The 27,457-nt window shown below is 51.1% G+C and overlaps 13 protein-coding genes across 13 annotated transcripts; 5 read left to right on the top strand and 8 right to left on the bottom strand.

The window, feature by feature from the left end:
* Nucleotides 1–214: 214 nt before the first annotated feature.
* Nucleotides 215–3,299, bottom strand: COCSADRAFT_96523 (uncharacterized protein; the record flags this gene model as incomplete). The annotated part of the gene is made up of 4 exons (XM_007704669.1): nucleotides 215–2,412; nucleotides 2,460–2,706; nucleotides 2,757–3,108; nucleotides 3,157–3,299. The coding sequence occupies 4 exons, from the start codon at nucleotides 3,297–3,299 to the stop codon at nucleotides 215–217; spliced, it is 2,940 nt and encodes a 979-aa protein (XP_007702859.1).
* An 807-nt stretch (nucleotides 3,300–4,106) lies between these two features.
* Nucleotides 4,107–6,927, top strand: COCSADRAFT_39257 (uncharacterized protein). Its single transcript, XM_007704418.1, has one exon. It carries the CDS (start codon nucleotides 4,595–4,597, stop codon nucleotides 6,608–6,610), a length of 2,016 nt encoding a protein of 671 aa, XP_007702608.1. The 5' UTR covers nucleotides 4,107–4,594; the 3' UTR covers nucleotides 6,611–6,927.
* A 421-nt stretch (nucleotides 6,928–7,348) lies between these two features.
* On the top strand, nucleotides 7,349–8,917 carry COCSADRAFT_28875 (uncharacterized protein; the record flags this gene model as incomplete). The annotated part of the gene is made up of 1 exon (XM_007704351.1): nucleotides 7,349–8,917. The coding sequence occupies one exon, from the start codon at nucleotides 7,349–7,351 to the stop codon at nucleotides 8,915–8,917; it is 1,569 nt and encodes a 522-aa protein (XP_007702541.1).
* A 70-nt stretch (nucleotides 8,918–8,987) lies between these two features.
* COCSADRAFT_162980 (uncharacterized protein) lies at nucleotides 8,988–10,841 on the bottom strand (the record flags this gene model as incomplete). Its single annotated transcript, XM_007704668.1, has 2 exons — nucleotides 8,988–9,830; nucleotides 9,894–10,841. 2 exons carry the CDS (start codon nucleotides 10,839–10,841, stop codon nucleotides 8,988–8,990), a joined length of 1,791 nt encoding a protein of 596 aa, XP_007702858.1.
* Nucleotides 10,842–11,046: 205 nt separating this feature from the next.
* Nucleotides 11,047–12,088, bottom strand: COCSADRAFT_232534 (carbohydrate esterase family 12 protein). Its single transcript, XM_007704667.1, has one exon. It carries the CDS (start codon nucleotides 12,014–12,016, stop codon nucleotides 11,228–11,230), a length of 789 nt encoding a protein of 262 aa, XP_007702857.1. The 5' UTR covers nucleotides 12,017–12,088; the 3' UTR covers nucleotides 11,047–11,227.
* A 280-nt stretch (nucleotides 12,089–12,368) lies between these two features.
* COCSADRAFT_148396 (uncharacterized protein) lies at nucleotides 12,369–14,212 on the bottom strand. The gene is made up of 2 exons (XM_007704666.1): nucleotides 13,997–14,212; nucleotides 12,369–13,834 (listed from the first exon to the last, which is right to left on the bottom strand). Exons 1-2 carry the CDS (start codon nucleotides 14,111–14,113, stop codon nucleotides 12,503–12,505), a joined length of 1,449 nt encoding a protein of 482 aa, XP_007702856.1. The 5' UTR covers nucleotides 14,114–14,212; the 3' UTR covers nucleotides 12,369–12,502.
* Nucleotides 14,213–15,721: 1,509 nt separating this feature from the next.
* On the top strand, nucleotides 15,722–17,151 carry COCSADRAFT_46028 (uncharacterized protein; the record flags this gene model as incomplete). Its single annotated transcript, XM_007704467.1, has 3 exons — nucleotides 15,722–16,486; nucleotides 16,546–16,958; nucleotides 17,073–17,151. Coding segments are annotated over 3 exons (1,257 nt in total), but the record flags the coding sequence as incomplete, so codon positions are not given.
* Nucleotides 17,152–17,392: 241 nt separating this feature from the next.
* On the bottom strand, nucleotides 17,393–18,203 carry COCSADRAFT_344396 (uncharacterized protein). The gene has a single exon (XM_007704665.1). It carries the CDS (start codon nucleotides 18,100–18,102, stop codon nucleotides 17,521–17,523), a length of 582 nt encoding a protein of 193 aa, XP_007702855.1. The 5' UTR covers nucleotides 18,103–18,203; the 3' UTR covers nucleotides 17,393–17,520.
* Nucleotides 18,204–19,314: 1,111 nt separating this feature from the next.
* On the bottom strand, nucleotides 19,315–20,278 carry COCSADRAFT_39253 (uncharacterized protein). Its single transcript, XM_007704417.1, has one exon. It carries the CDS (start codon nucleotides 20,216–20,218, stop codon nucleotides 19,418–19,420), a length of 801 nt encoding a protein of 266 aa, XP_007702607.1. The 5' UTR covers nucleotides 20,219–20,278; the 3' UTR covers nucleotides 19,315–19,417.
* A 109-nt stretch (nucleotides 20,279–20,387) lies between these two features.
* Nucleotides 20,388–21,482, top strand: COCSADRAFT_39251 (uncharacterized protein). Its single transcript, XM_007704416.1, has 2 exons — nucleotides 20,388–20,466; nucleotides 20,520–21,482. The coding sequence occupies exons 1-2, from the start codon at nucleotides 20,456–20,458 to the stop codon at nucleotides 21,370–21,372; spliced, it is 864 nt and encodes a 287-aa protein (XP_007702606.1). The 5' UTR covers nucleotides 20,388–20,455; the 3' UTR covers nucleotides 21,373–21,482.
* Nucleotides 21,479–22,979, bottom strand: COCSADRAFT_148384 (uncharacterized protein). Its single transcript, XM_007704664.1, has 3 exons — nucleotides 22,629–22,979; nucleotides 22,123–22,451; nucleotides 21,479–22,070 (listed from the first exon to the last, which is right to left on the bottom strand). The coding sequence occupies exons 1-3, from the start codon at nucleotides 22,648–22,650 to the stop codon at nucleotides 21,735–21,737; spliced, it is 687 nt and encodes a 228-aa protein (XP_007702854.1). The 5' UTR covers nucleotides 22,651–22,979; the 3' UTR covers nucleotides 21,479–21,734.
* A 265-nt stretch (nucleotides 22,980–23,244) lies between these two features.
* On the top strand, nucleotides 23,245–24,249 carry COCSADRAFT_232478 (uncharacterized protein). The gene is made up of 2 exons (XM_007704663.1): nucleotides 23,245–23,390; nucleotides 23,450–24,249. Exons 1-2 carry the CDS (start codon nucleotides 23,343–23,345, stop codon nucleotides 24,083–24,085), a joined length of 684 nt encoding a protein of 227 aa, XP_007702853.1. The 5' UTR covers nucleotides 23,245–23,342; the 3' UTR covers nucleotides 24,086–24,249.
* On the bottom strand, nucleotides 24,226–26,991 carry COCSADRAFT_148378 (uncharacterized protein). The gene is made up of 2 exons (XM_007704662.1): nucleotides 26,727–26,991; nucleotides 24,226–26,666 (listed from the first exon to the last, which is right to left on the bottom strand). The coding sequence occupies exons 1-2, from the start codon at nucleotides 26,832–26,834 to the stop codon at nucleotides 24,414–24,416; spliced, it is 2,361 nt and encodes a 786-aa protein (XP_007702852.1). The 5' UTR covers nucleotides 26,835–26,991; the 3' UTR covers nucleotides 24,226–24,413.
* Between the last annotated feature and the right edge of the window lie 466 nt (nucleotides 26,992–27,457).

The following is a 27,457-nucleotide window of genomic DNA, read 5'->3' as shown; positions in this document are numbered from 1 at the left end:
ACGAGGATGATGATGAAAAGCAGCTAGTCTGTCTATGAAGGAATGAGAAGAAATGTACAGTGAAAAGTTGTGTTTTACTTGCGGTGCGATGATAACGTTGCTGATGTATATTTCATTTTTGTTCTACCTAATGTAGGACTTGGACGACTGGTACTGAATATGGTATTTGCAGACAAAAAGGGAGAGGTGATGGTTGACAGCATTTTGTCTGGCCTTACTTCAGAGATGGCTTGGTCTCGACGAGCATCCAACTGTTGCCACAGACGCAGTGCTTGCTCACGCCTACCAACCACTGATAGTGGTGAATGGTGTAGCCTTGCAGACCGGGCACAACATCCTCCATACAAGCACCGCATCGCACACACTGCCTCAGCATGTTCCTGCCCTTTCTCTCAGAACCCGAATCTCCATTCGCCGTACCACTAGCACCACCACCAGCACTCTGCAAACTATCACTCCTCCCCCTGCCCATCAAATGGTGTCCTGCCGTATTAACAGGATGCACCCACGTCCCAATACCTCGAATAATCATCTTCTGACACACATCCACCACATGCTCCTCATGCCAAACCCTTGCACGCTTCGAGTCCGTGAAACCTAACCATGTCGTATCGAAGAACATAAGCTTCCCCATATCCAGCTTATCCGCCAGACAAGCATTCTGCTGGTTGGAATTCCACAGCGTATCTGTAACCAGGCGTTTAGCTACTGGAAAAAGGATATCGGGGATTTTACCGAGCAGGATCTCGCGCTCGATGCTATTGCGCTGTGCGTCGTTGAGATTGCGTTGTTTGTAGATGGCGCGGATGTGGGCTGTGGTTTCTGTGACGAGGACTTCGAACCAGCGCCATTCGAAGGGGAGTTCGGAGACGGCGGAGAGGAGCGGGGTGTATAGGCGTTTTGATTCTGGGGATTGCACAGGAACGCTAGCGGACGGGTTGGTGGTGGTGGCGGCTTGGGATTCGGCGCTGCGTTTTACCCATTGGATTGGCTGGGCCCAGAGTTTCATCATTGCGCGGGGGAAGGCGGAGAGCAGGAGGAGGATGGCGGGTTTGTTTGTTTCTTTGATCTTGGATTCGAGGACATCGCGGGTTAGGTCTGCAGGGGGGATGTCGGATAGGGCGCGACCGAGGGCGAAGAGGTCGTCGAGGATGTAGGCCATGAAGTGCATGGTCCAGCGGATTGTGCCGATCATTTGGGGGACGGCTTCGGGGCGGAGGTTGATTTTGGATACGTCGCCGTGCATGCGGACGATGGTTGTGAGGATCTGGGTGACATACTTGATGTTGAGGATCTGCCATGCGGTTTTACTGACCAAGGTGCGGTTGATGGTTCCTTGGAGACCTAGGAGATGCATTGCTGAGAGGGTTTTGACAAAGAAGGGCGAGCGTCCGAGTAGGATGAAATGGTTCGTGGATGAGTCGTCAATGCCGCAGTCAATGTTCACTTGCAGCCCTTCGAACAGCAGGGTGATAAAGTCTTGCTTTCGTTTGTCGCTCATGGAATCGATGATGGCGAAGATGTCGTCGCTAGAGAAGTATTGGTTGGCGGCTGATGAAGATTGAAGAATGAGTGCTGCAAGCGCAGCAGAGTGGTGTGGGTCATCATCGTCTGTGGATAAGGTACCGTGAGTGTATTCCATCAAACGAAGCTTCGTGGTACCATCTAGTTGCATCCCAACAGCTACGCAATGATTCGGAGAGAAGGCGACATGTAATGAAGGTTCAGCGTGCTGGAATACAAAACCGGCCTGTAGTAGCGAGGTTACATTGTCAGTATTGTCGTCTGGCATGATGACCTCCATTGTGGATCGCTTCCTGAACTCGATCGAACCATCACTGTAGCAAAACGCTAGCAGCATGTTGTACCACATGGGGTAAAAGTCCAAGACAACTGAGTGAAGTGCAAAATCTGGTAGTCGTTTTAACAGAAAAGTGGTCTGGGCAGGCAGTGAGCTGACACTTTTCTTCTTGGATGTAACCTGTTCGAGGCTAGGGTGTAGCTGGTTCTGCTGCTCTTGATGAACTTGCCACTTGACAATGATACTGTAGCGAGTCTCTTGTGGATTCATGTCATACGAGATGGGATTTGGTGGCTTGCTAAATATGGCCTGAATTGTTGGTACGGAGCCGTCATCTTGTTGAGGTGTGACGGGAAGGAAATCAAGATGGGTCAGTTGTGCAGCAGCAGTAGCGGCGCTTTCTGAGGTCCCACCATTACTTAGTTCGTCGTTGGCCATGTCAACAGGATTGCAGGTGTCTTCTAGAGCAAGGAGTGAGACCTGGATTGTGGGCTTTTCAAAGGGGCCGGCATTTTGGCTTCTTTTGTCGGCTGGAACATTCCAAATCATCTCAACGCGGTACAGGTGCAGGCGTCTCTTGACGTCGTATGCTGCTAGAAGAAGGGTATTGTCTGTGCTTGTTAGTAGAGAAAAGAGATGGAGAAGAAAAGAGAGATACCATTGTTGGAGGCGAAGGCAGCGTGGGTAAACGACTCTTTGGTGGAGATCATGGGACCCAATTGGGTGGATGCCTCCTGCCAATTGTTGTCGTTTTGTTGGAAGCGGAGTTTGAGTTCACCATATCTCTTCAGATAGATGAGTGAAGCTTTGCCGTCGACGGGGTGGTGGGCATTGTTGAACAAATGTTGTCGAATGTTCCATTTCCACTTGTTGCCTTCTCGTGCAGCTGACCAGGCAATCAGATTCTAGGAGAGTGTAAATGACTTTGGCCATGGCGAGATGATGGGAATGCTACCTTTTGTGCATAGGGTAGGATTGCGAGCCAATGCATGCCGACGACGGCGTCGACTTCTGATTCTGGATGGGCAATCTCAGCTCTGGTGAAGTGCATGCGGTCCAGGGCCATGGCACAGGAAAAGATCATGACACGGCCTGCTTGGTCCATGATGGCCAGGTCGTTGCCCAAATGGCTCCATGACAGGTGAATCAATGGGAATACTTCGGATCCCTGCGGCAGCTCGAGAGGAACTGTCTTTCCAAGAGCCCATTTTCCAGTTTCAGGGTTGCGGGAGAAGATTTTGAGGTTGACGGAATAGCCATCTGGAGTTATGTAGGCGACACAGCCATTTTTAGACCATGAGATCTTTCTATCACGTGTTAGAAGAGGTTGGAGAGGCAAGGAAGGCTTGGCCTACTGGCAACAACCGGTAGAGCCCAGCTCGTCGATACGAGCATCCCGGCCTTTTACGGGCGGTGTGGTGTTTATGGTCTGGATGTTGACATGCTCTGAGTCGCCAAAGAGATCATCCACGTCCATGTTGTAGCTCGCGCCATCCATGATGACGGGCGCTGAGCACTGGGCGCGGCTAGAGCAAAGAGAGACTAGGAGAGAGTGGGGCCAGCAGCGGCCGGGTATCACAGCAAAACGCAGGAAAAGAACGAGGGACGATGTTGCAAGGCGAGCGGCAGAGGGTTGCAGAGGCTCTCGCAGGCTCCCGAGGCGTGGTTGGCACGCAAGAGCAAGGGAAGCACAAGCATGGATGGCGGCAGTAAGCGATGCGCTAACGGCGACTAGCGCGCTTCTACACTAGCTCGTGCGCTGTGCGTTGGAGCTGGTGCACTATCGTCATGGCCAACTTTTGACCCCAACACGGCCCTGGCCACGACGGATGCAGGCGCTGCAAGACACGGTGTGCAGGCTCAGAGGCACAGTCATGGCCCAGATGAGGTGCTGCGACAAGAGAAGCGCACGCTGCTTGTACGATCACTTTCCCACAGGCCAAGCACCAGAGTTGGGTGTAGGCAGAGTGAGAGAGACATGTGATGTCGCAAAAACAGCTAATGCTTTGCACATACAGAGCACACATGTACACATGTACTTAGCCGGCCAATAAGTACATGACCAGAAAAACCACTCTATGACACGGACAGCTGGCTGTGGTCAGGCTTGCTTCTGCTGAGCACTGGATCGACTCAGCACGAGCCCAGGCCACAGGTATCGACGCATGTCCAAGTATGTGAACTGTAAACAGGTGGGTGTTTGGGTGGTCGCTTGGCGGCTCTCTGCAGCGGTGCCCCATGGTTGTCGAGGTGAACCAGCGCTGGGCCCGTCATGGTCGCAACCTCCGCCAAACCTCTTCAACTCGCCCGCTCTCCCTCGTCCACCACCACCTCGTCCACCACAACCACCGCCCCGGCAGCCACTGCAAACGCGTCTGTTTGCGACGCGCACCCGTCCTATTTTTTATCGCGCCTTTTACTTCCGGCGCAATGACCTAGCGCTCCCTCTGCTATTCGCACCCATCTCCTCGACGGGGATCCAACGCCCAGCGGTGGACAGCAACCACAACCCACACATAGCCCTGCTCATTCTGCGCTTCCCACACGCCCGCCCTCTGCACACGCCTTCTGCACGCGGCATTTCTCCACGGCCCTCTACACTTCTCTTCGCTTCCCCTATGCGCGCCCTAGCGCGATAATTCCAGCTACAACTCCCGTTGTAGCTCCCGACGCGGCCTGCCGTTGAAGCTGCCGTCGCTTCCTTTCACCATCGGATCTTCTGCACCGCACCCGCTGGTCGCTGCCCACTGCTCGGCACCCCACACCACTCGCGTCGCGCCTGCCCCCTTCACAATGGCTTCTCCAACCCCAACAAACGTGCCTAGCTCGCCTTTGACCGAAATGTCGGATTCTGAAATCTCGCTCCTCTCTCGCTCACCCACTCCACCCCCGGAGCTGACCACGCTCGCCCACCGACGCGCCTACATGTCTCCCTCGTCCTCGCAGCGCTCGTCCGCCAAGACAACGCCCGTCCCCGAAGACATGCCCTCGCCCCCATGCAGCAGCAACGACGACAACCCGCGTCCACCAAAGAGGAGGAAGACAATGGAACCCAAGGAGCGCACAGCAGAATATCTTGACCTGTCCAAGCCCAACATTCCCCTAGAACATCTGCCCCAGCTACAGCGCTTGCTGACCGTCCTGCACAAGAAGCGCAAGATTGTCGTCATTGCAGGGGCTGGTATTTCCGTGTCAGCTGGCATTCCAGACTTTCGCTCTGCCACTGGCTTGTTCAACACGCTCAAAAAGGAGCACAAGCTCAAGTCGTCTGGCAAGGACCTGTTCGACGCTTCTGTTTACCAAGATGACACGTCCACATCAACGTTCCATGACATGGTCCGTACCCTTTCTCACCACACCAAATCGGCACAGCCCACCGCTTTTCACCACCTCCTCGCCACGCTGGCTCAGGAAGGCCGCCTCATGCGACTCTACACCCAGAACGTCGATGGCATTGACACGTCGCTGCCTCCTCTGAGCACCCAGGTTCCGCTACCAAAGAAGGGACCCTGGCCCAAGACCGTGCAAGTCCATGGCGGCCTTGACTACATGTCGTGTTCCAAATGCCAGGCGATAACGCCCTTTGATGCTGAGCAATTTAATGGCCCTAGCCCACCTCCTTGCCCGAGCTGTGTGCAAAATGATGAGATTCGTCAGGTCGCGGACAAGAGAAGCCATGGAATTGGCCGTCTGCGTCCACGCATGGTCCTGTACAACGAGCACAACCCTGACGATGAATCAATCGGTTCCTGCGCGTCATACGACATGCGTATGAGGCCTGACGCTGTTATTGTCGCTGGCACCACGCTCAAGGTCCCAGGTGTACGACGTATCGCTCGCGAAATGTGCAATATTGTCCGTGACCGCAAGGATGGTGTCACGATATGGCTGAACAATGACCCTGAACCGGTTGGAAAGGATCTGGAAGACAAGTGGGATTTGGTCGTCAAGGGCCCCTGTGACGAAGTTGCTCGCCACGCCAACATGCGCCGGTGGGACGACCCAATGGAGTACAAGACGGTCACGGACGAGCACTTGAGCAAGATCAAGGAAAAGCAAAAGGCGGAAGTGGTCATTGGTACCCCTCGCAAGCCAGGTGTTCTTCGCAACGCCGGCCACCTGACACCTGGCCAAAGCCCACGTATTCTTGCCCACTCGTTTGACAAGGAGGAGCCAGAAACACCATCGAAGAAGGGCACAAAAAGAAAGGCGGATATTCAAAACGCTCAATTAGATCTCTTCGGCAAGGTGGCAGGAAAAGCACCTACAAGAAAGCCCAAAGGACAGACAAAGAAGGCAACAGCAGCAACCAAGACCAAGGCAAAGAAGGAGCCCAAGGAGGTTCCTGCTATCAACAACGTCTTCAAGGCTACCAAGGGTGCTGCAAAAAGTGGCTCCAAATCTTTGGCCAAAAAGTCTGATCCTGCTTTTCCCCCCATTGAATCCCAGTTCAACCCACAGCTCAAGCCAAAGGAAAATGTCGCCGACGTGATTGCTGTTGGAAAAGGCCGGCCTCCAGTCACTCCTAGGAAATTGGCAAGACTGACGAGGATCAAATCGGACTACGTCTTCCAGCCCGTGTCAAACGTGGACGGTCGCAACAATCACTCGCCAAAACGGCCACCTATTGAAAGCTTTACACCTACCAAGGACCGAACACCCAATGCTCAGATTGAGGAGGAAATGGCATTTGCACACGCCACATGTACGAGTGAGTCTCGTCCTTCATCATCTGGAAGTGCACAGCGGCATGTAATCGAGAGCCCTACAGGTGCTGTTCCCAAGAACATGAACCACCTTCTTTGCTAGCATCCATCGCATTTTCTGGCGCTGGAGGTACGACATATTTTATTCTTCTTTTCGCATTTGTGCGCGTGCTATGACTGGTTTGAGGCGTTTGCTTGTGTGTACAGATGTATTCCAGCTGTATCATTACCTTTTTTCATGTTGGACGTGCATATCCTACTTGTTTCGGCTGCATGATACCCGGGCGGAGCCCTGGTCGAGGCAGAATAGGACTTTGGAGTCCCTTGGGTCCTAGTACTACGTTTTAAGGAGATAGAAATAGCGCTCTTGCCCCAATTGATATTCGTTGATTACGATCTCAGTCAAGCCGTCTTATTGCGCCATTTGACATGAAGTCGTATCAACGTTTTACTTTTTTCATGTACCATGTTCTTTTCTCTCGCTCTCGATACGTGACTGTTGTTTACAGTGGGTTACGCGTCTTTGACACGCCTTCGGAGGCTGGCGCGGTCTTGGCGCTTTGTCCACACGGCATGTCTAGCTGACAACTTGCCTTTTGATCCTTGCACTCAGCATATTCCACTTAATGTAGATGCAACCTTTTTGTCTACTCGTGGCAGTTTGCTACTAACGTCTGGTTGTAATTGTATGCGATTCCAGCAAGCTGCTCAGCCTGGCGTTGCAAAACAGAACAACACTACATACCTATATTTCGACTCAGCTAGACTGGGCGTGAAAATATCTTTGGTCTACCTTGAGCAACTTTGTCCTTGGGCTATAGACGCTTGAGAGTGAAGCAGAATGTCTTCTCCGCTTACCGTGCGGAATCTGACTCCAACCGCTATCTCTCTGCTGCGTGTTGAGCGGTTTGAAGATCCAAACACACTACAATCAAAATCCCATGGATACTTTTTGAGTCCTAAGAGTACTACGCCTGCAACACCTACATCGCCAGAGCTCAGTGGACATGCCCAGAGCTTCAATCACCAAGACCTTCAAGTTACGTTGCAACCTTTTGAATCCTATACGCTCAGGTTCCCCAACCAAACTCAGCCTAGCAATGCAGCTACACTGTCGAGCCCAGTGCACCGTATTACGATTCAAACAGCCAAAGCTGAACGCTATCGCATCGACTCGAATCCTTCATACACGCAAAAGTCGACACAAGCCTTTACTGCACTCTCTGCAAACCCCTCTGCAAACTACAATGCCATCTTCCACCCTTCTAAGCCAATTCCTCACCTGGCAATCCAAAGCAACCATATTGCTAGTTATGCATCATGGATGTCCACACTCCCAGACAATCTCCCTCTCTCAGCAATCAGTATACCAGGAACACACAATTCACACACGCACTACCGCGCACTACCATCCGTCAGATGTCAAGTCCACGACATAAAAACCCAACTGGAAAACGGAATCCGCTTCCTCGATATCCGCGTACAACCCATCCACTCAACCGACACCTCCAAAAAAGAACTCTACCTTGTCCACGGCGCCTTCCCCATCAGCCTAACCGGCCCCAAATACCTCGCCCCCATCCTCCAAACATGCTACAACTTCCTCGCCGCCCACCCCAGTGAAACCCTCCTCGTTAGCCTAAAAAGAGAAGGCGTAGGCAGCGCAACGGACGAACACCTCGCCGCTGTGCTGCAAAAACACTACATAGCACCCAATTCCTCGCGCTGGTACACCGAAAACAAAACCCCCTACCTCGGTTCCGTCCGTGGAAAACTCATCTTACTCCGCCGCTACACCATCTCCTTACCCTCTCCTAACAGCGACGCCGATGAAAAAGGCGGCCTCGACGCAACAGCCTGGCCCCACAACTCCACTCACGCCGTCTTTCCCTCCTCCTCCTCCTCTTCTTCTTCCTCCGCATCTCCAACACAAACTTCCTTCTGCCTCCAAGACTACTGCGAAGTCCTCGTCCCTTCCTTGATCCCTACAAAGCTAGCTCATTGTACCGAGCACCTCGCTCGCACGGCGGCAGTTACGCATCCGATACCGGGGCTGACGACGGACGCAAAGCATCCTGTTCCGCCGGCGCCGCTGCATTTGAATTTTCTTAGTGCGAGTAATTTTTGGAAGAGGGCGTGTTGGCCGAGTGCTATTGCGAAGGTGGTGAATGAGGGGGTGGAGAAGGGGATGTGTGCGGGGCATTATTTACAGAATGTGGGCTCTGGGGGGGAGGAGGAGGAAGAAGAAGAAGAAATGGGAGGGGTGGTTAGAAAGAGGGCGGAGAGTGGGGATGGAAGTACAGGAGTAGTAATTATGGATTGCGTGGGAGAAAATGGAGATTGGGATTTAGTTCGGTTAGTGGTTGGGATGAATATGGGTGTTTTACTTCGATATCCTTCTGTAGCTTGAAGAACAGGGGTTTTGTTTGTACAAAGATAGATAGTTAGATATACACTACATTCGACACAAACATGTCCTCTTACTTCCCACTACCCCCAAAACTCTGCTTAACCTCCTTCATCCCCTCCCTAGCAATAGCCCCGACATCCACCACCTTCTCGGGCGTCCCAGCCCAAGCCTGAACACCCTGCTGCTCCGCGCCCACCGCAACCCTCCTCTCACGGAAGCCCGTCGCTCTCAAATACCCCGCCGTCGCCATCCCCACGGCCATCCCCCCAAAATGACTCGCATGATCCATCGTCGTCTTCTTCCGCATCGCCGAATGAATCTCCAGCACCACGAACGCCGCGAACAACATCTTGGGCCAAAACGCTACCTCCTGATCCTTCAATAGGGGAATCCTGATCTTCTCCTGGTCAGTAAGTAGGCAATACAACGCCGAGATACCCCAAATCGCCGCGGACGCGCCTACAGAATGCGCCGTGATATTGCCCCGGCCGAGATTCGCCCAGTACAAGGAAGCCAGAGTCCCGAGCGCGCCCGCACTCATATACGTGCCCATGAAGACACCCCTACCGACGAGATCACAGCACACGGGGCCGACGAGACACAGCATCATCATGTTGGCGAGGAGATGCTCGTATTGGATGTGGCTGAAGACGTTGGTGACGCTCTGGATGGCGCGCGGGTAACCCGGGACGTGCATGAAGTAGCGGGTCATTAAGGGCCATAAGGGCATGATGCGCCAGCCTATGGCGACGACGCAGTTTGCGACTACGAGGGCGCCGATGGTGGCAGTTGTAGGGGAGAGGTCCGGGAAGAGGCGGTAGGAGGGCGAGGGGGGCGTGTAATAGTGTGCGAAGGCCCAGGAGAGCGCGAGGGTGATGAGGACGAAAATGGTCATTGGGGTGAGACGTTCGGACTTGGAGTGTGTTGTTAGCAAACATTGTTAGGTGTGTGGAGATGGAGGGTGGGAAAGACGTACGAGTGTTGTTTGTGCCAGAAGCTCCTCTGGTGTCTTTGCGTCCGTTACTTGAGCTGCTTTGTTGTACTTTTCCATTTCCTCCTTGCGGCGGCTGACTTGCTCGCGGCCAAAGACGTCGATATAAGTTGTTTGGCCGGGCTTCATAAGTTGCGTGCCAGTTGGTGTGCGCACCCATTCTCCGCTTGCGAGTTTCTCTTCCATCTCCCTCTCCTTCTGCTCCTTCTCCTCTGCTTTGCGCGCAATCTCTTCTAAACGTGCCCGCCGCTTTTCCTCGATGTTGAGCTCAAACTGACTCTTGCCTGCGTGAAGAATGCCAATCTTTTGGTTCTCGGCCTCCTGACGTATACGTTCTTGCTCTTCCTTCTCCATTTGTTCACGAAAGGCGCGCGCGGGGTCTTTGTACTTGGACTCGGTTTCGGGGTCAGCGAGCCATAGCTCGTAGGCTATGCGATTGGCTTCTTTCTCAGCCCATTCTTCTGCTGCTCGCGCTTCGTCTATTGGATATTTCGCTCGCAGCCATTCTAGCCCTTTGAGTGCGGTTTCACGGCTCACGTGGGTATATTGCTTGCCCAGATTGTCTACGCCGTAGTCGGCCAGGGAGCCTGCGGTGCGCCGGTGGTGCAATATGCGCAGGACATTATTGCCGTCTTGCGGTGACAGCTTGCGGCCAAAGATGCGGTGTATGGTTGCTTCGCTGACTGGTCCTTCAGGCAGTGGTCCTATGCGTACGGTGCGCTTGCGGGATTGTGGGATGGCGGGGTTCTGTGGTGTATCGATGACTCTGGCGCGGTAATGCGACGTACAGGCAAAGAAGCGACATTGTGGTCGTGATTCCCGGTGTCGCTGAACGAGAGCCAGTAGCGGAGATGTTGATGCTTGTCGAGGGTGAGGTTGTGTAGCACAGAGGCGGCGCGCGAGTGAGGCGCATGTCGGGCGGAGAAGAGACATGGCGAGATGTGCACCTGTCCAGCCCCAGGCGTTTGCTATACCAAAGCAAAAAGGGGCTCAAACTGCGAGCCTATAACTACCTATAGTTATCTAGAGTCTGTCAATGCGCCGGGGCGACCATTGCATGGTGAGTGAGCTGTGAGCGATGGCACACTCGATGAATGCATCATACATCATCTTCCACAAAATGTTGCTATGTCGGAGTCTGTGCTCAGCCCTATAACATCACCATGCATCTGCATCCATAATAGATCCACACTTCACTTCTTCCTTCATCACCGAGAGCTTTCAAAGTCGCTGCCTTTTGCATTCATAATTCTTAATCATAATGATATATACATTGCACCTCTGCTAGTTTCCCCCAATAAACCCGTTACACTATCAGTCTACACATACGCGAACACATACTCGCCCTTCTCCAACTTATCCGCAATATCGTTAATAGGCGATAAATACTTCGTGCTCAACTGTATCAGCTCTTGGTTCATGAGTAGTGCCACCAGATTGCCAAAGACAATGCTTCCTCCATTGTTGAGATGGGTATTGTCCGAAGGCGCCAGGTTATACGTATGCGCTTTGTCAGGCCCAATGGCATTTAGGTACTTTGTGCTCGCCGCATTGAGATCAATAACTTGCGCGCCAGTTTGACTCGCTACCTTTAATGTTGCAGCCGTCACGTCTGCCAGGTCCTCCTTGACGTGGCCATCCGAGTCGAACTTGCGTCTGCTGAGCGGAGTCACCAAGACAGGCCACGCCTGTATGTCCAGCACGTCGTGAACAAACCTGGCAAGGTTGGCCGAGTACTGTTCAATTGAGATATTCTTGGCCGGCTTCTGATCGTTATGTCCAAACTGACACGTCACGTATACATCGAAGTCTTTGCTCGCGGCTTTTGCTGCTGCGAGAACATTGGCCCAGTCACCTCCCTCGCGGAACGACACTGTTGTTGCGCCGTTGTGGCCAAAGTTCTTTGCTGCCGCCCCGGCGTGCAGAGTCGTGTTGATGAAGCCGGCGCCCCAGCCACCTCCGTTTTCCGACTGCGGCGCCGTGGTTGAGTCGCCAGCTAGAGCAAAGAACGGCGGTCTAGGCACTATTTCTGGGGGAGTTTCAAGGGCCCTAGCTGTGACCGACGAAGCAAAGAGCCCAAGGTACGACAATGTTGAATAAAAATGCATTTTGACTTGCTGGAATCTTCCGAATCCAAGCTGAGATTTATATAAAAAGAATTCTTGGTTAGTGCTCCCTCAATGACACGGAAATCTGACACCTTTTATGCATGTACCCGCCTCGGGCCTACTATTCCAACGATCTTGAGCAGGGACTATTCTTAGTGACGCACCCCATACTCCTTCAATTGACTCTTGCTGCAAAGGAGCGGTCTAGGTTGTTTGGGTTCAAAACAAATGGGTAGGTTCAACTTAAACTGCGCTTTTCCACCAATCGGTTTAATAGCTGACGGCATGGCCCATGGCGCTCCGTGCCATTCATAGTCATCTAATTAACCATTTCGCTCAGTAATGACATAATGGGATATATTCTTGAACACGCGATTATCAGAGTACATGGGTCATTTATCTGACTACCATATGCCCTGTTGAGCTTGAGGGCTAACTGGCGACATCATAGTCATGTTAGACTGTTGCCTGACTGCAATGCAATGCTCACGCTCCCGCATCTCCCTTGTCTTGACGAACCACCACATCCCCGTCCACGTTGTTTTCCTTCTTCATCCTAATAAACTCTTTCTTCATACTTTCAAACTCCTTGAATCCCTGGAAATACTTTCGGCGAAAGTCGTTCAACTCACTCGCTCTCGTCCCCTTTTCATATTCCTTCTTGACAGCCTCCAACGCGCCCTCTGGCATCTCTGATTCACGGCGCCGCTGGTAGGTAAGAAGCCGGCGCGACCATTTGTTGAAAGCTTGCACGCACACCGATGTCAGTTCCAAGCCGGGATGAGAAGGTATTATAAGCTCAATGTCTTCGTCGTTGGCAGTCGGCATCCACATGCTGAGTCGCCCGTCTTCTACTAGTGTCGCAACAGCAAACTCGAGTATATCGTCGAGCAGGGCAGTGAAGGAGTACGGCCGCTTGGGTGGAATATACCCCGGTTCCTTGAACTGGTCTTGATGTGACTTCCGCTCTTTTTCGAGAAGCTCCTGGCGAGACCCGAGTACCCTGAGGCCTTCCCGGATCCCGTAGGGTGGATCGCACACGATGCCGTCGAGATAACCTTTGCTGTTTTGACTGCCCGTTGGCAGAATCCTCAGTGGTGTGTTTGTGAGATCGGAAACAAAAGCGCCTAGATATCTCGATTCAATGCCGTATTGTTTGAAGTTGCCAACCACGTCGTACTTTCCCGTTTGCCCTCTTCGAGCACTTCCTCCCGTACCCCGGATAGTGCGACCGTCGATGTCGCTTCCGAATACCACGGCACCAAAATGCGCACATGCGATTGGAAAGCCGCCGGTGCCCATGAATGGGTCGTAGAACACCTTGCCGGGCGCCACATGTGCGATATTTGCTGTGACAAGCGTGAGTTCCGCATCCATAGACGTGGTGCTAATATAGTGTCTTTTCTTGAGATCGAACGTCTTCTTCGCCTCATTACGACACGAATCCGCGATGAAGCGACCATAGTAGAGGTACTTTGGTTGTTTGGCATCTAGCTCGTAGTCTTCAAATACGCGGAATGCCACGTCTGGGTCGCGCATTCGTGGAGGTCCCTTGAATGCCATGTACGAGAAGCTGTCGATAATTTCACGCTGCTCATCGGTTGATCTGCCCCCGCGATAGCCCTCTATGGTGAAGCGGAATGAAGACGTCTCGTACTGAGACCATTTGCTTGCAGTCAGACTGCGGACGGATTCATGGAGAGCGTTGTACTCTGCTCCCTCGCCCCATAGCTCATATATGCCTTGAGAGAGAATGCTACGGGCGATGAGTTTTCGTGCTGCTGCGTCTGATGCTAGTTCCACAATACAGTATGGAGACTTGAACTGTTAGGATGTGGAGTTTTTTTTAAAAACAATGAGATGATTCTTCAGTGTACTAGGATAGATACTCAGAAAGACGAAATTCACACACGCTCGGTCAAGCAGAAAATAAATCAAAAGATTTTAGCATGGACTGGGAGAAATAAAAAACAAACTCACATCTTCCTGATACTTGACAAACCGCAGTGTTATGCCCGCAACATCCGCCAAGGCCTGCAACTCGGCTCTGCGGAAACTTTCGTGTGCCTGCGCCAGCCGAACCAGGTACTGCGGCATGGTCGCTTGTAGCCTTCCCCTCTAAAAGTGAAAATAAGAAAAAAAAGTTCAGCAGCGGGATTGCCTACAACCCTCACAGTATTGTACGTCAAGAAAAACTTTCTGAATACGGCATCGACTCCACAAACCGGGCGATCTTCCAAACCGTTGCTTTTGTCGTTGCCGTGGTGTCCGTGTCAAAATGTAGAGGAGTCACGAGTCCGTCTATCGCGCGCTAGCAGATTGGAGTAAGGATCTGTTTAGTCATCCGCTTTTTGTCTAACTATCATTTTAAGGTTTTAACGAGCTAGATCTAAATTACACTTCAGAAATAACGACTATTGAAGAAAATCACTAGTAACCTCAGTGAGATACCTTGCAATCTCAAATAGATCATAGAGGAAATGCATACGGGCCAACTCTTTCAAAAATAATCAAACTTCTTTCCTTCTTCACTATCCGCCCACAAAAGTACATGCAAAACGTAGTAGCCGACAGAGATACCACTGAAGAATCCTTCAAAAGCTACTTCGCCAATAGCTTGGGCTTGTTACTAGCAATAATGCAGACAGAGAACATAAATTCTTGAAAGTATTCTACGTGCCTACGTGAAAGTTAGTATGCTGAACGTAAGAGTGATAAATCACTCGCAAGACGTCTTCAATAGGAGAATACACTGTACTGCGGCCTACATGTCTGACGGAGCACTTACAGGGTCCGCTAGAACACTTTCTCAGTCATTCAAACACAGCCGCTTATCCTACATAGCATCATTTCCAAACCGTTATCGCCTTTGATCTCCCCTATCTTAGCTCAAGAGTCTACTACTTCTAATCATCGAGTCACTCGTTGTTGAGCTTGTTTTTTGACCTTGTTTTGAGATTTTATCATGTTTCATTAGACGTGGTAATGAACCGCAGTAGTAAGGCCTGTTGTAACCGACCATGCAACGATCAAGGGTCCTAGTTCGATTTGACGTTAGCTACACGGTCCACCTCGTACGAGCACTTCCTTGCTCCCACGTGAATGCACTATCCCAAATCGGACGACAGCCTTTGGTATGATATGATCTAGACCATTTCGCGCCTGGTTCTCGACTATCTATTGCGGTGAGCCTATAGCTGGCTCATTGCAATCCTCTTAAGTCCGATGTCCGCAGCTAGTACCAGAGGCATTTTCGAAAATATGGAGCAGATCGGCATAACATATCAAGCTACTCACGTGTGAAACTTGGTTACGCTCAGTAACACGTACAACTTGCCTGTTTGAGGCGGCATCCATACAGTCGGGACCAGCAATCAATCGATGTTACAAACTTATGTGTCTTGGGTGGAGATGGCACCTCCGACCCTCCGCTTAACGAATTGTGAATATAAATCATCAGTTTATTGCACTATTCAACACATTCTTATGCATTGATTAAACAATTTCAACATGATCGATCGTCTTCACAATAAGACCCTTTCCCTATGCAGCGTCCCGCCAACCATCTATATCTTTGTTCTTATAGCGGCAATCCCACTTATCTTATGGGTACATCACTTGGCCACAAAACAACGGCCCCTTCGCGGGGTTCCTATCCTCAATGCAGATGAACAGACGCCTGGGGAGAGCTGGCATACCAAGCCACGAGAGTTGCTTAGTAAAGGAAGAAAACTGTATCCCAATCAGCCTTTTCAGATCCTTACCCATGGTGGCCCAAAGATTGTTCTTCCCCAACGATATCTTGAAGAAGTTCGCGACTCTCAGCAGGCATCCTTCCCTCCTTATGTCATGAGCGAGACACCTTGGAACTTGCCCGGGTTCGACGGCCTAATGGTGAGCCACAAACACGCATGGCTCCTCCGAGAAGTTATCAGTGTTAAGCTCACACAGTCCCTGGGAGTTATCACTGAGAGCCTGGCAGAAGAAGGCATTCTAGTTGCCGAGGAACTTTTCGGAAACCTCGCCCCTGGACGGTGGCACACTGTTACATTGCTCCCTGAAGTAACGAAGATAATTGGTCGCTTCACTGCTCGCACTATGCTCGGCGAAGAGCTAGCTCATAATCCGGAATACATCGACATCTCGATTAAATACGGTGTCACTGCTTTGCCAGCTGCTTTGCAGTTTCGTCCATGGCCTCGTATCCTATGGCCAATCGTACAATACTTTAATCCACTGTGCAAGACGGCTCGATGCCAAGTTCAAAGAGCACGTCAGTTGATTACAAAGGAAGTTGAACGCCGAGAGAAGTTGGCAAGAGCTGCTATCGCTGCTGGTACAAAAGTCCCAAAAACGCACGACTCCGTAGCGTGGGTTCTCGACCAAAGTAAGAATAAGACGGATCAAAAGCTTGATCTTGTTGGCTTTCAGTTAACTATATCTATGGTTGCTATTCACAACACGGGCGGGGTACGTACAAAAACGCATTTTCTTACATCCGAATTGCTTGATTTACTGAGAGGTTTTAGCATCTGTTCACCGCTCTCTGGTGCCTCATCGCGTATCCCAAATACATCCCACTTCTCCGAGAGGAAGCTATCTCAGTTCTCAAGGAGTACGGCTGGACAAGACAAGCCTTGGCCCAACTCAAGTTACAAGATGCTGTGCATAAGGAATGCTTGAGAATCCTTCGGAGCAACCTTAGTACTGCACGCCGACAAGTCGTCAAGGGAAACTTGACATTCTCAGATGGATTCACTATTCCCAATGGTCGAAGGTTTTTCGTTATGCCTCCCGCTGATTACCAGGGTGAAAACGAAGAGTTTTATCCAGAGCGCTGGCTCAAAAAGCGAGAAGGAGAAGGACAAGCGAACAAATACTCCTTTGTCACGGCAAATCTAGAGAATCCAGAGTTCGGAATAGGCAAGCATGCCTGCCCAGGGTGAGTATTTTTGTCTATTCTCTTTCCGTTCTCCCCTCTTGTTCATGCCCCCGCCCTTCCCTGTAGGGTACATAGAGACACGCAACAGGTTCGCTGACTCATCACGTATCCTAGCCGATGGTTTGCAAACGACGAAATGAAAATCGCACTCTGTATACTCTTGCTGCGCTACGACTGGAAAGCTACACCCGATATGCCAAAGCCACTTTTCGATGCGTGCGAGGACTTTCCCACATTCAAAAGCTCTCTCCAGGTCCAAATCACACCTAGAGAACCCGAAATTGATCTCGCGTCCCCGAAGATGTGAGAATCTTGCAACGTCATAACCCAACACTCTGGTTTCTATCACTTTCACTCCAGATCACATTTCGTAAGAATTCACGGCTCATTGTCTCCTTAGATAGCTGTATTTGAGACACATAAGAGACACTGAAGAGTACTACTTAAACAGTTTACATTGCCTGGTCAATATATATCCCTTTCATTTAAAGAAACACCGCTATGACAAACTGAATTTACCGCCCAAGTCGTTCATACACCTGCTCTTTAAGCAAGGCATCCCTCAGCTCCCCCTACAAATAACGTCCGTATCCGCCTCCGCCCACGTCATCTCGCACACAAGCCCCTGCACCACCTCCTCCTTATCCTTGCGCCCCTCCGTCCACCTCTCCCTAAACCTTCTCAACTCCCCACTCCACCCATCCCAAAGATAGTATCTCTCCTCCCTATCCCTCAATATAAACTTATCCCCCTCCGTAGCCTTGACCACAGGGCACAACCCCTCGATACCGTAGTCAGTGGCGAGATTGACAGGGGAGTTGGGGTCGAAGCAGCTTTCGAGGTAGAGTTTTGTGGGGTCGTTGGTCCAGGATTGGCGGAGCGTATGGTGGTAGGCGCTGGTGAGGGAGATGTAGGGGATTCCATTGTGGAGGGCGGTGTCCGGGGGGGAGGGGGTGGGGAGGATGGGGCTGGGTGGGATGGATTTGAGGAGTGATTTTAACGAGTTTAGGAGGTATAATGTTAGATGCTTGAGGCGGAAGGTGCATCGTAGCCATGGTATGGTGTGGAGTATGAGAAAGCTTATGAGAAAAGAGTGAGCGAGGGTTGGATCGGGTTCGTGTTTTGTGGAATGGATTCGGATCATTTTGGGGTTGTTTCTTTGGAAGTGGTTTAGCCAAGTGTAGTGTTGTATTTATTTCGTGTTCTGTGCGTGCTATCACGATGGGATGTGTAGGGTGATTTATGCCCTCTGGATTGCAAATAGACCGATGTTGCGCAGACTGCTATGGTAAAAGCAAAGCCATCACCAGACCCTCTTCATCCAAGCAGGACTATCTACGTAGCTGTTCTCTACACCTACACACCAGTATAGTTTGTGGTCTTGTGCTGCCCAGGGTGCAGGGATGGGAGAGCTACTGTGATGGTGTAGATGTGCCTAGCCGAACGTCATCCTTTTCTCTGCGTCAAGACGCGAAAGCCTTTTCTAAAAGGACATAACCCTGACTGTGTGGAAGTGACAGTTGATTTTCTGACCTCTAGGGAAACTGTTGCTCGTACAAGTAATTCTGTAGCAGCTATCCGCAAAGTTGTCTAGAGATATGTCTTAGGTCCTCGTCCTCTGCCAAAGTCAGTTCATAATGAAGTGACGTATGTATTTCCCTCCAATTGTACATAGCCAACCTACGCAACAAGCCAAGTGATCACGCTGAATGAGGCATAAAGAGATTGCGACATCACTTTTTGTAATGGTGTCATCAAGTTTGGTTCGCTTTAGAATGTCTCTATTAGACTTAAATTGGGCAAAAAAGGCGATCTGGTGTAGCCTTATCGTCCTCCACATCAAAATCCATATCATATGTATCCTCTAGGAAGTCCTTAAGCTAATACATAAGCCCAGTCATCTCAAACATGTCATGTTCTCTACTCTCCACTTGGATATTCCAGTAATCCCAAATCTGCGTACCTGAAACTACCATACCTTGGACGCCCAAACAAAAAGGTACAAAAAGCGATCACTCACTCATGTCGATCAAATCGCAGATCAGTACAAAAAGCTAATAACGTAATGTAGGTACCACAAGACCCTGCATGTTGCTTAGTCTCGTTTTGGAAATCCGGGTCCTGACGATCACGCAAATGTGTATGAATCTCAGTGGTTGGGCAATATAAAAGCAAATATATTCCGCGCGGCAGCCTTGCCGCAAGGCCTTGTTGCTTTGCACATCGACTTATGTTTTCTGCTTTCTGGTCCCTTAGTGTATCTACACACAGTGCATCATGCTGACGCAATGCTCTTCATGGGCGCTACATATTGCTCAGCGTGGATTGTAGTTCCCGCGCATCACTCCTGATCTGACCTCTTTCATACCATCTTCATGCATCAGATTTGTTCACCATATGCAAGGCACGCAGTAAGAATATAGTTACAGAATAGCTACCTCTTGTTTCCACCCCAGGTTCTATTTACCCCCTTGGTTAAAATTCATACTATACCCCCCACTCTTCTCATCCTTTGTAAACTGAAAATTATCCGTGCTCAACCCAAACGGCTTCAGTATCCCATTCCCCAACTGTTTCAGCTTACCCATCATATCCGCCATCTCCTTGTTCTTCGTCTCTTCCAACTGCGCCGGTAATGTTCGCAACGCCGCTTGTACCGCCTTCTGATCGAGGCTCGAGAGTCGGTGCGGCGGTTTGAGGAGAGCTTGGTAGTCTTCGAGGGAGCCTTGCAGAGAGGCCCAGCCACCGACTTCGTGGCGGGCTTTTGCGCGGCGGAGGAGTGCTTTGGTGCGGAGTTTGTGGACGTCGTCTATGGTGTGGTTGGTGCGCGTGAGAGCGTCGAGGTAGGTTTCAGTGGTGTCATCGATTTCTTGGACGGCGCCGCCGCCTATTACTGCTTTCTCTCCGTCTTTACTCGTTTCTTTTGGGGCCGGAGGAGGATCTATGCGGTCCAGTGCCTCCAAGGCTTTTGTGGCGGATTCTACGGCTTGCTTCCATTCCTCCAGCTTCAAGTGACATGCTGCTATGTTGGAACGCAGTACGGCGACATCGTATTCGAGATAATTCGGGCAGACTGCAAGTGCTTTCTCGTATCCCTGTATCGCGCTGTTGTATTCGCCTGACGCAAAGGTCTTGTTGGCTAAAGCCTTTTCCGCAGTTGCTTCATCGAGTAGTTTCTTCTCATCATCTGGTGGGAATATTTCGGGTGTCGCCACTTCAGCTGCCTCAGGCTTTAAGGAAGGATCGTTTTTCAATGACATGTTCGCCAGTGGTCGAAAACGTATCGTGTTGTCAAAAGTCCTGGTTCATCTGTAGTACCTGTTGATCTGTTTGGAGAGTGACGTCTGTGGCCAAGCCGGAGGTCCGACTAGTGCCACACGCCTCGGTCCAGTCACTAGGCGTGGGGTACCAAGATCCATTCACCTAGTTACATCTTTTGCGAACCCTACCGATTAAGTACCTACGCACTCTTCTACGCGCCTTAGAATACATCCAAAATGGGTTCAAAGTACGCAATCCCCACCCAAAGTATCTATCTTGAATCCAATTAACACGAACCAGCACGACTACCCCACCACCCCGCATACGGGCCGCCCTCTTCGACATGGACGGCCTCCTAATCGACTCTGAAGACATCTACACAATAGTCATGAACAAAATCCTCGAGCGCTACGGCCGCCCACACATTCCCTGGTCCATAAAAGCCCAACTGCAAGGCCGACCCGGCCCCCAAGCCGCACTAATCTTCCACGAATGGGCCAAACTCCCCATATCAAATGAGCAATTTCTCGCCGAGCAATCGGAACTCCAGCGCGAACTCTTCCAAACCACGAAACCGCTACCGGGCGTCCTGGAATTGCTGGAGGGCCTGAGGAGCAGGGGCGTACATATTGCTCTAGCAACGAGCAGTCACAAGGGCAATTTTGAATTGAAGAGTGCGCATTTGGGACATTTGTTTCATCATTTTGCGTCTGAACACCGTGTGTTGGGGGATGATCCGAGGATAGCGCCAGGTCGTGGGAAACCTGCTCCTGACATTTACCTTCTTGCGCTTTCGACACTCAACAAAACATTGGAGGAGCAAGGACAACCGCCCATTCGGCCGGAAGAGTGCTTGGTTTTCGAGGATAGCGTGCCAGGGGTCGAGTCTGGACGGAGAGCAGGCATGCAGGTGGTGTGGTGTCCCCATCCAGATTTATTGGTGGAGTACAAGGGCAGGGAGAAAGAGGTGCTTGCAGGACTGACGGGCGAGTATAAAGAGACTGAGGAGGAAAAGAAGAAGGCGGAGGAGTTGGCTCTACAAGGAGAGCGACAGATTGGCACGACAATGCAAATTGATGATGGATGGGCACGGTTGTACAGTACCCTGGAAGACTTTCCATACGATACCTACCAAATACAAACAAAGGTGTGAGACATGCGGTGGGGTAACCAAAGAGATACCTAAGAATTATAGCAAGGTACCCCAGTGGATTGACTAATAAGAATACTACTCACCAAACTCTACATTTCACTTTGGAGGCAATATTTCTCTCATTCATGGAAAAAACATGATTCGTATTGTTTTGTCATGTACTGCATGATTTGATCGTCATCTGCATCCACACGCTAAAGTTGTGAAGCAGCAGCGGCTCATAGACCCATAGCCGTACTTGGCCATTTCGGATTACACTCCCATTCATTCCACCAAAGATTGTGTGAACGCCGATCCGTCATGCGCGCCGCCCGCTCAATTTCATGTGGTACAACTCGTTAAACACAAGGATAGTGGCCTGTTTATGCGACCTCCTCAATCTTGGGCTTGTCACCTGATGCAGCGGCTGCGGGCGCCTTCTCCTTGTTGTCCTCATCGTTTTCAAGCTCAGGCATGTCGTCATCATCGTCGCTGTCGTCGCCGCCGGGGGCACCACCGCCCATGTTTGCCATCATTTGGCTCATGTCCATGCCCTCCATTCCAGGCATTCCACCCATGCCACCCATGCCACCCATGCCACCTGCACCAAGCTTGCTGAAGTCGATGCCGCCAAAGCCTCCATCACCACCACCCATGGGGTTCATTGCGGACGTGTCAAGGTCATCCGCAACTTCGTCTTGCTCGTCCTCATCGACCCACTGTAACATGTTAGCTTAGTTCTCGCGGCGTTGTCATTCCTGCCGAGCATACCTTGTCGAAATCAGTCTTGAGGAAGTGCATCTTTTTTGGTTCCTTGAGCAGACGAGGCCAGTACTCCTGCTTGTGCTCCTTCTTTCTTAGTAATAAATCAATGCCACGGCCGTTGTTAAACCATTTGCAGTTTTCGGTGTCGATCTCGGCGTAGAACTCAAGGTCGATGGCGTATGTGGCCTTCTTGGAAGTAGAGGTACCCTTGAAACTGAGAGATTGATCCTTGATTTCAAGCTTCAGGTCTTCGTTCGATAGGTCAGGGGCAACGATGGTAAGATAAACCACGTTCTTGCTCGGTTCGTCGGCGGATGAGCGTTGCGCCCAAAGGACTGTTGCGTATTAGCATGTGTTGGACGGTAAGAAAGGCCCCGGACGCGTCTCCGATAAGTCGCAAGTGGTTTACAAAGAAAAACAAATCGGATTGCATCTCCATGAATTTGAGAGGGTGCGCAAGGCACAAGTGAAGTATCGCTGGAGCTTTGGTGGTAAACAAGGCTGTAACATACCTTCTGGGGTGAGGGTAGTCATTTTCAAGGTCGTGATTGTGTGATGTGGTTTTCCGTTCAAGTCCGGATGCGATTCAACGTGTGTCGCAGTTTATGTAATGGGCGTTGATTGTTGTTCAGTCAAAGTGTTTGTCTGGAGGAAGCAGATTGAAGGTGGAAGAAATGCGGCCCTGTGGAGAGACTAGCGTGGAAAGCAATAGAAGCACTGTAGAATCTTTGGATTCAACGACCCGTTTTTGGTCAATCGATTACGAAATGCAGGGTGGAGGACAGTGTGAACGCGTATGCACCCCGTGAATATGTATTTTCTTGCTTATCTCACTCGCTGTTGCGGTGGTTGACAGACTTGGACTCTGAGGTTAGTGGGCTGCTCGTGCCCCGCGAAGAGCGCAACGTCACCATGGGTCCGAGCTCGGCCTGGAGCCGGTCCAAGGCCGCCATCCTTACAACACCTCGGGCCCTGACATGCAGCACATCCACATGCACATCCACCTGCTGCCCTGTCACATGCTCCCATATTCACCCTTCGCTTGACCTGCTAGTATTCTGTCAATCGCCCCGTCTAGCTGCCGTCACGTGCCTTTTGATTATTGAGTCTGCCAACTCCTGCCCTACCCGCATCCACTAGTGCCAGACAACTCTCACTCCCAATCACCGCGCATCTGGCGCCCTTAAAACCATATTGTGCGCATCCAGATAGACTGATTGCCCACTATGGAGACCATTAAAGGTCTCCTGTGGAAGCCCACGCCCGAAGAGCAGGTACGATAGTGCTACGTCACCACAGCAGGCCTCCACACGACAATCTAACAATCCCACAGAAGCGCAAATGCAATGCCCTCGTGCGCCAGAATGTCCGAAAGCTCGATCGCGATATCCAACAGCTCAAGGCTACGGAGCAAAAAACCAAAAACCTCATCCAACAGTCGTCCAAACGCGCCCAGCGCAACCCAGCCATGGCCAAGCAGGCCAACCAAGACGTCCGCATCTTCGCCCGTGAACTGATTCGCGTCCGGAAACAAAACAACCGTCTAATGACATCCAAGGCGCAGCTCAATAGCGTGCAAATGCAGGTCAACGAGGCCTTCTCTGTTAGGAAGATTGAAGGCAGCATCAAGGCCAGCACGGGCATCATGAAGGATGTGAACAGTCTAGTCAGACTTCCAGAGCTGACAGGTACCATGAGGGAGCTCAGCTCTGAGTTGATGAAGGCGGGAATCATCGAGGAGATGCTCGATGACACGCTGGGCGAGAATGAGATGCTGGAAGGGGAAGCCGACGAAGCGGAAGAGGAAGTAGACAAGGTGCTGAGCGAGGTGCTCAAGGATCGGTTACCGCCAAGCAAAGCTCAAGAGGAGGAGCTTCCTGCTGCACCGCAACCGGAGGAGGAAGAGGAGGAAGACCAGGCAGAGATGCTGGCTCAAATGCGGGGCCGACTCGAAGCTCTCAAGAGCTGAGTCAACCCATGCCGATTGCTTTTGATCTTTTCTTCCATAGAGTCATGATGTGGTGTTACGGCGTTATGGCGCGTTGTGAGCACCCACAATGGTATACGATTTGCATGTTCAAAATTACGGTTTTGCCAATGTGATTGCAAGAACACTATTCATCCATTTACTCATTGGTCAATCGAAGCAGAGGCAAATGCCAATATCGGTCTCTCAACCAGCTATACGTTATCATTTGCAGTACATGAAATCCAAGTCACGAGGAACCATTCTCATATCAATAGCACACTTGTATTTTCTTTTCAGCATTGACGGCTAACACCCTCGACATGCCACCCTAATCCCCTCTAATAATCTTTCCTATAAACTTCAGCTCCCACTCCTTTGGATTGTCACCAACAAAGCGTGCATTCGCCCGCTCATCCAGCATCAGCGTCGTGACCGCAATCCCACTGTACCATTCCCGCACCTTCTCGTCGGCATCCTCGTTCCACACCGTCAGCGTCCCGTCAAGATTCATCGACGTCACCTTGGGAGGGACACCGCGCATCTTGAGCAGCATGTTGAGGATATCACTAAACTTTTCGCCTTGCTGTGAGAATGTAGACGGGGACTTGTCGAGTGGCCATCGGGGATTGCGATAAGGCTGGTTCAGAAGGTCTTGTGCCGGTGCTGGGGGAGACGAAGAAGTGACTGTAGTGGAATCAAGAGCAGATACAAGGTCGGTGTGAGCAGTGGAAGTCTGCTTGCAAGAGTCGTTGCCACTTTCTCTTGTTGGAGTCGTAGACGGGGCCTCCCAAGAACGGAAGAGCCAGCACATTCGCTCTACACAGGCAAGGAGTATGACTGCGACAAGAAAAGTTTCAAACGGATTTGCTTGTTGGCGCTGCAGTAGTCTGCGTTCGAGGTCGTTCATGACAATGCGTGCAAGACATGCCGCCCGCTTCTCTGTCGCGCCCATGAGCTGCATGCTGATGAGGTTGTGAGAAGAGGCATGCTCCAGGAGTGTGATGGGCATGCGAATCGCATCATCGATATCTGCGGCGGACAACGTTGAGGGGGCCAGAGTAGGCGCAAGAGATGGATTAGAGAACAAGTGCCATTCGAAGTTGCGGGATGTGAGTATGCGGGTTAGGTTCCAAAGCTCCAGCGATTTGGATATAAGTCCATCGGGGCTCAACGATGCAATGCTTTTCGCGCTGTGTACCGTTGCCTTCATGAAGTGAGAGTCCTCGGTGTCGGCAAAGTGACTGGCCATCTTTTTCACGTAGTGATCTACTTTTCCACTAACATCATCATCACTATCTATCAGCTCCAAATCTGGTGACGCTAGTCCTGAGAAGATAGCCGGGTCGATATCCGTGGTCTGGGTCGCTGCATTTTGTTGACATTTCAGTGGGGTGAAAGTTGCGAAAGTCCCAGAAGCAGGGAAATGGCTGGCTTCTATTCGTCCTGGTGTCTGATCAAGTCGTATCTGGCCTTTTGCTTGGTTGGTGGCGTGGAATGCGAGAACACTATGCAAGCCTGCAGTATAGAGACCAAACTCCTCTGCTATCCGTGTCCGAATGCAAGGCTGCTTCCAAAGTCGTGCGCTCTCAACATTCTGGCAAGTATTGCATGGGTTTTCTCCGGAACAAGGCTTCTTGAGCATACGGCACCGGATACACGCGCCTCGTTTGCGCACCTCTTGCACTTCCTTCCGCCTGGAGTCGGTGAAGCGCCCTCTGACCTTTGGCTTTGCTGGCTTTTGGTTCATACTGAAGTCCGTTGTGAAGTGCGTTTGGTTTCCCGCGTTCATGGCAAGCGGTCGCTGGTGACCCATTCCTTTGTGGTTGTCATTCATTTGCATATGTTCTTTGCTATGATCTTGCAGCATTGGGTCGAGCGAATTGGGTTGTATAGTCGGCCAGTGCCCACGTCCTTGCGTATGAAAGAATTTTCCGTCTGACATGTTGTGCAGACCATGTCCTGAGAGATTCATATCCGAGTCCATTGACAAGCCGTTGGTCAGCGGCATCAGATCGTTTGCCGCAGACGCCGCCATGACGAGTGAGGGAACCATGTGCGACATGGATGAAGAGTTTGAAAGAGGCATGTGGCCCATGTGCGGGGAAGTTGTCGGTGAGTGATGCAGCGAATTATTGAACTGGTACATAGACGGCATAGCTGGCGGATTTGACATGTCCATGCCATGCGAAAGGCCACCCAAATCGGAACCATCCGGTCTATCATCTTGTATCAGGAACTCTTCCAATAGCCCTGCATGGCTTGTATTATTATGGCCGTGTTGCGTTTGCGAGGGCTGCTTCTCTGCCATTCGCTTTCCAGACAGGTCCAAGTGTTGTCGCGAGACCTCAGCTAGCGTCTCGAGAGCAGAGAGCTGTTTCGACGGTACAAAAGGAAGGTTCATTTTCTGGGCATGCTGCATCTGGCTCGGTCCCGGTGCGTTTGTATTAGTCGTTTGCGTCATGTTGTCGGGGAGGGGCAGCTCGTGCATTTGCAGCAGTGCACGCTGCCGGTCCTGAAGAGGCAGGGCAGGACATTTCTTGACTAGGTGGTTGGTGAGGCTGTCTATGCGACCTTTAGGAAACTGCGTCGTGTGAGCTATTACTCATTTCGCCTCGAGACGTTTTGTCGTGGGGTTACGTACCTTTTCGCCGCACGATTTGCACGTGTGCTGGTAGCGGTTGCTTGCATCTTCGAGCTTAGGGCCGCGCTCGAAGTATTCGAGGATCAGCTGGTTGGGTCGGCGGCCCATGATCAGCCCAGAAGTTGAACCCTTCAACCCTGCAGTGCGTTGTGGAATGTTTTTGCCGGACTTATTGCGCGGTGAGAACCTGGGCAACTTTGGCGGTGTAAATTCGGAGGATGTGATTGGCCAGCCGGTGCTCAAGAACACCTACCCTCAGTCTCGCAATGATAATACAGTGAGGTATCTGGAACACGATCGCACTATTTGTTTGACAAGAATATGTGCCTTGTTACTCACCTCTCGTTTCCCATAGTACACTAGTGTGTGGTGGTGAACCAGATAGCAACTTGGCAGCAGAAATTCATTCACCGCCACAACTTAATGAGCACATTTTGCCCCGATCCTCTCATGATTCCGTGGTAGGCCCAATTCTTTTGTCTTGAAAGAAAAGAAGAAAATACACGAGTAGGTCGCGGTATATGAGGACATGGTCTAAGGTAGCTTGACTATATGTCAGCCAAGTTGTTGTTAGCGGTGCAGTTGTGCATAAACGCAACGTATTAGTAGAGACATTATCGTGAATCAGCAAGATAAAAAGGTATTCATGCATGGAGTTTATTCTCGCCCACTATGGCCCTACTATGACACTTGAAAGTATCTCGGAAAGTGATGACGTCAACGTGACCTTC

Source organism: Bipolaris sorokiniana (assembly GCF_000338995.1).
Source record: "Bipolaris sorokiniana ND90Pr unplaced genomic scaffold COCSAscaffold_12, whole genome shotgun sequence".
NCBI lineage: Eukaryota > Fungi > Ascomycota > Dothideomycetes > Pleosporales > Pleosporaceae > Bipolaris > Bipolaris sorokiniana.
Note: the sequence above shows the minus strand (reverse complement) of the source record. Positions and strands in the feature narration are given on the sequence as shown.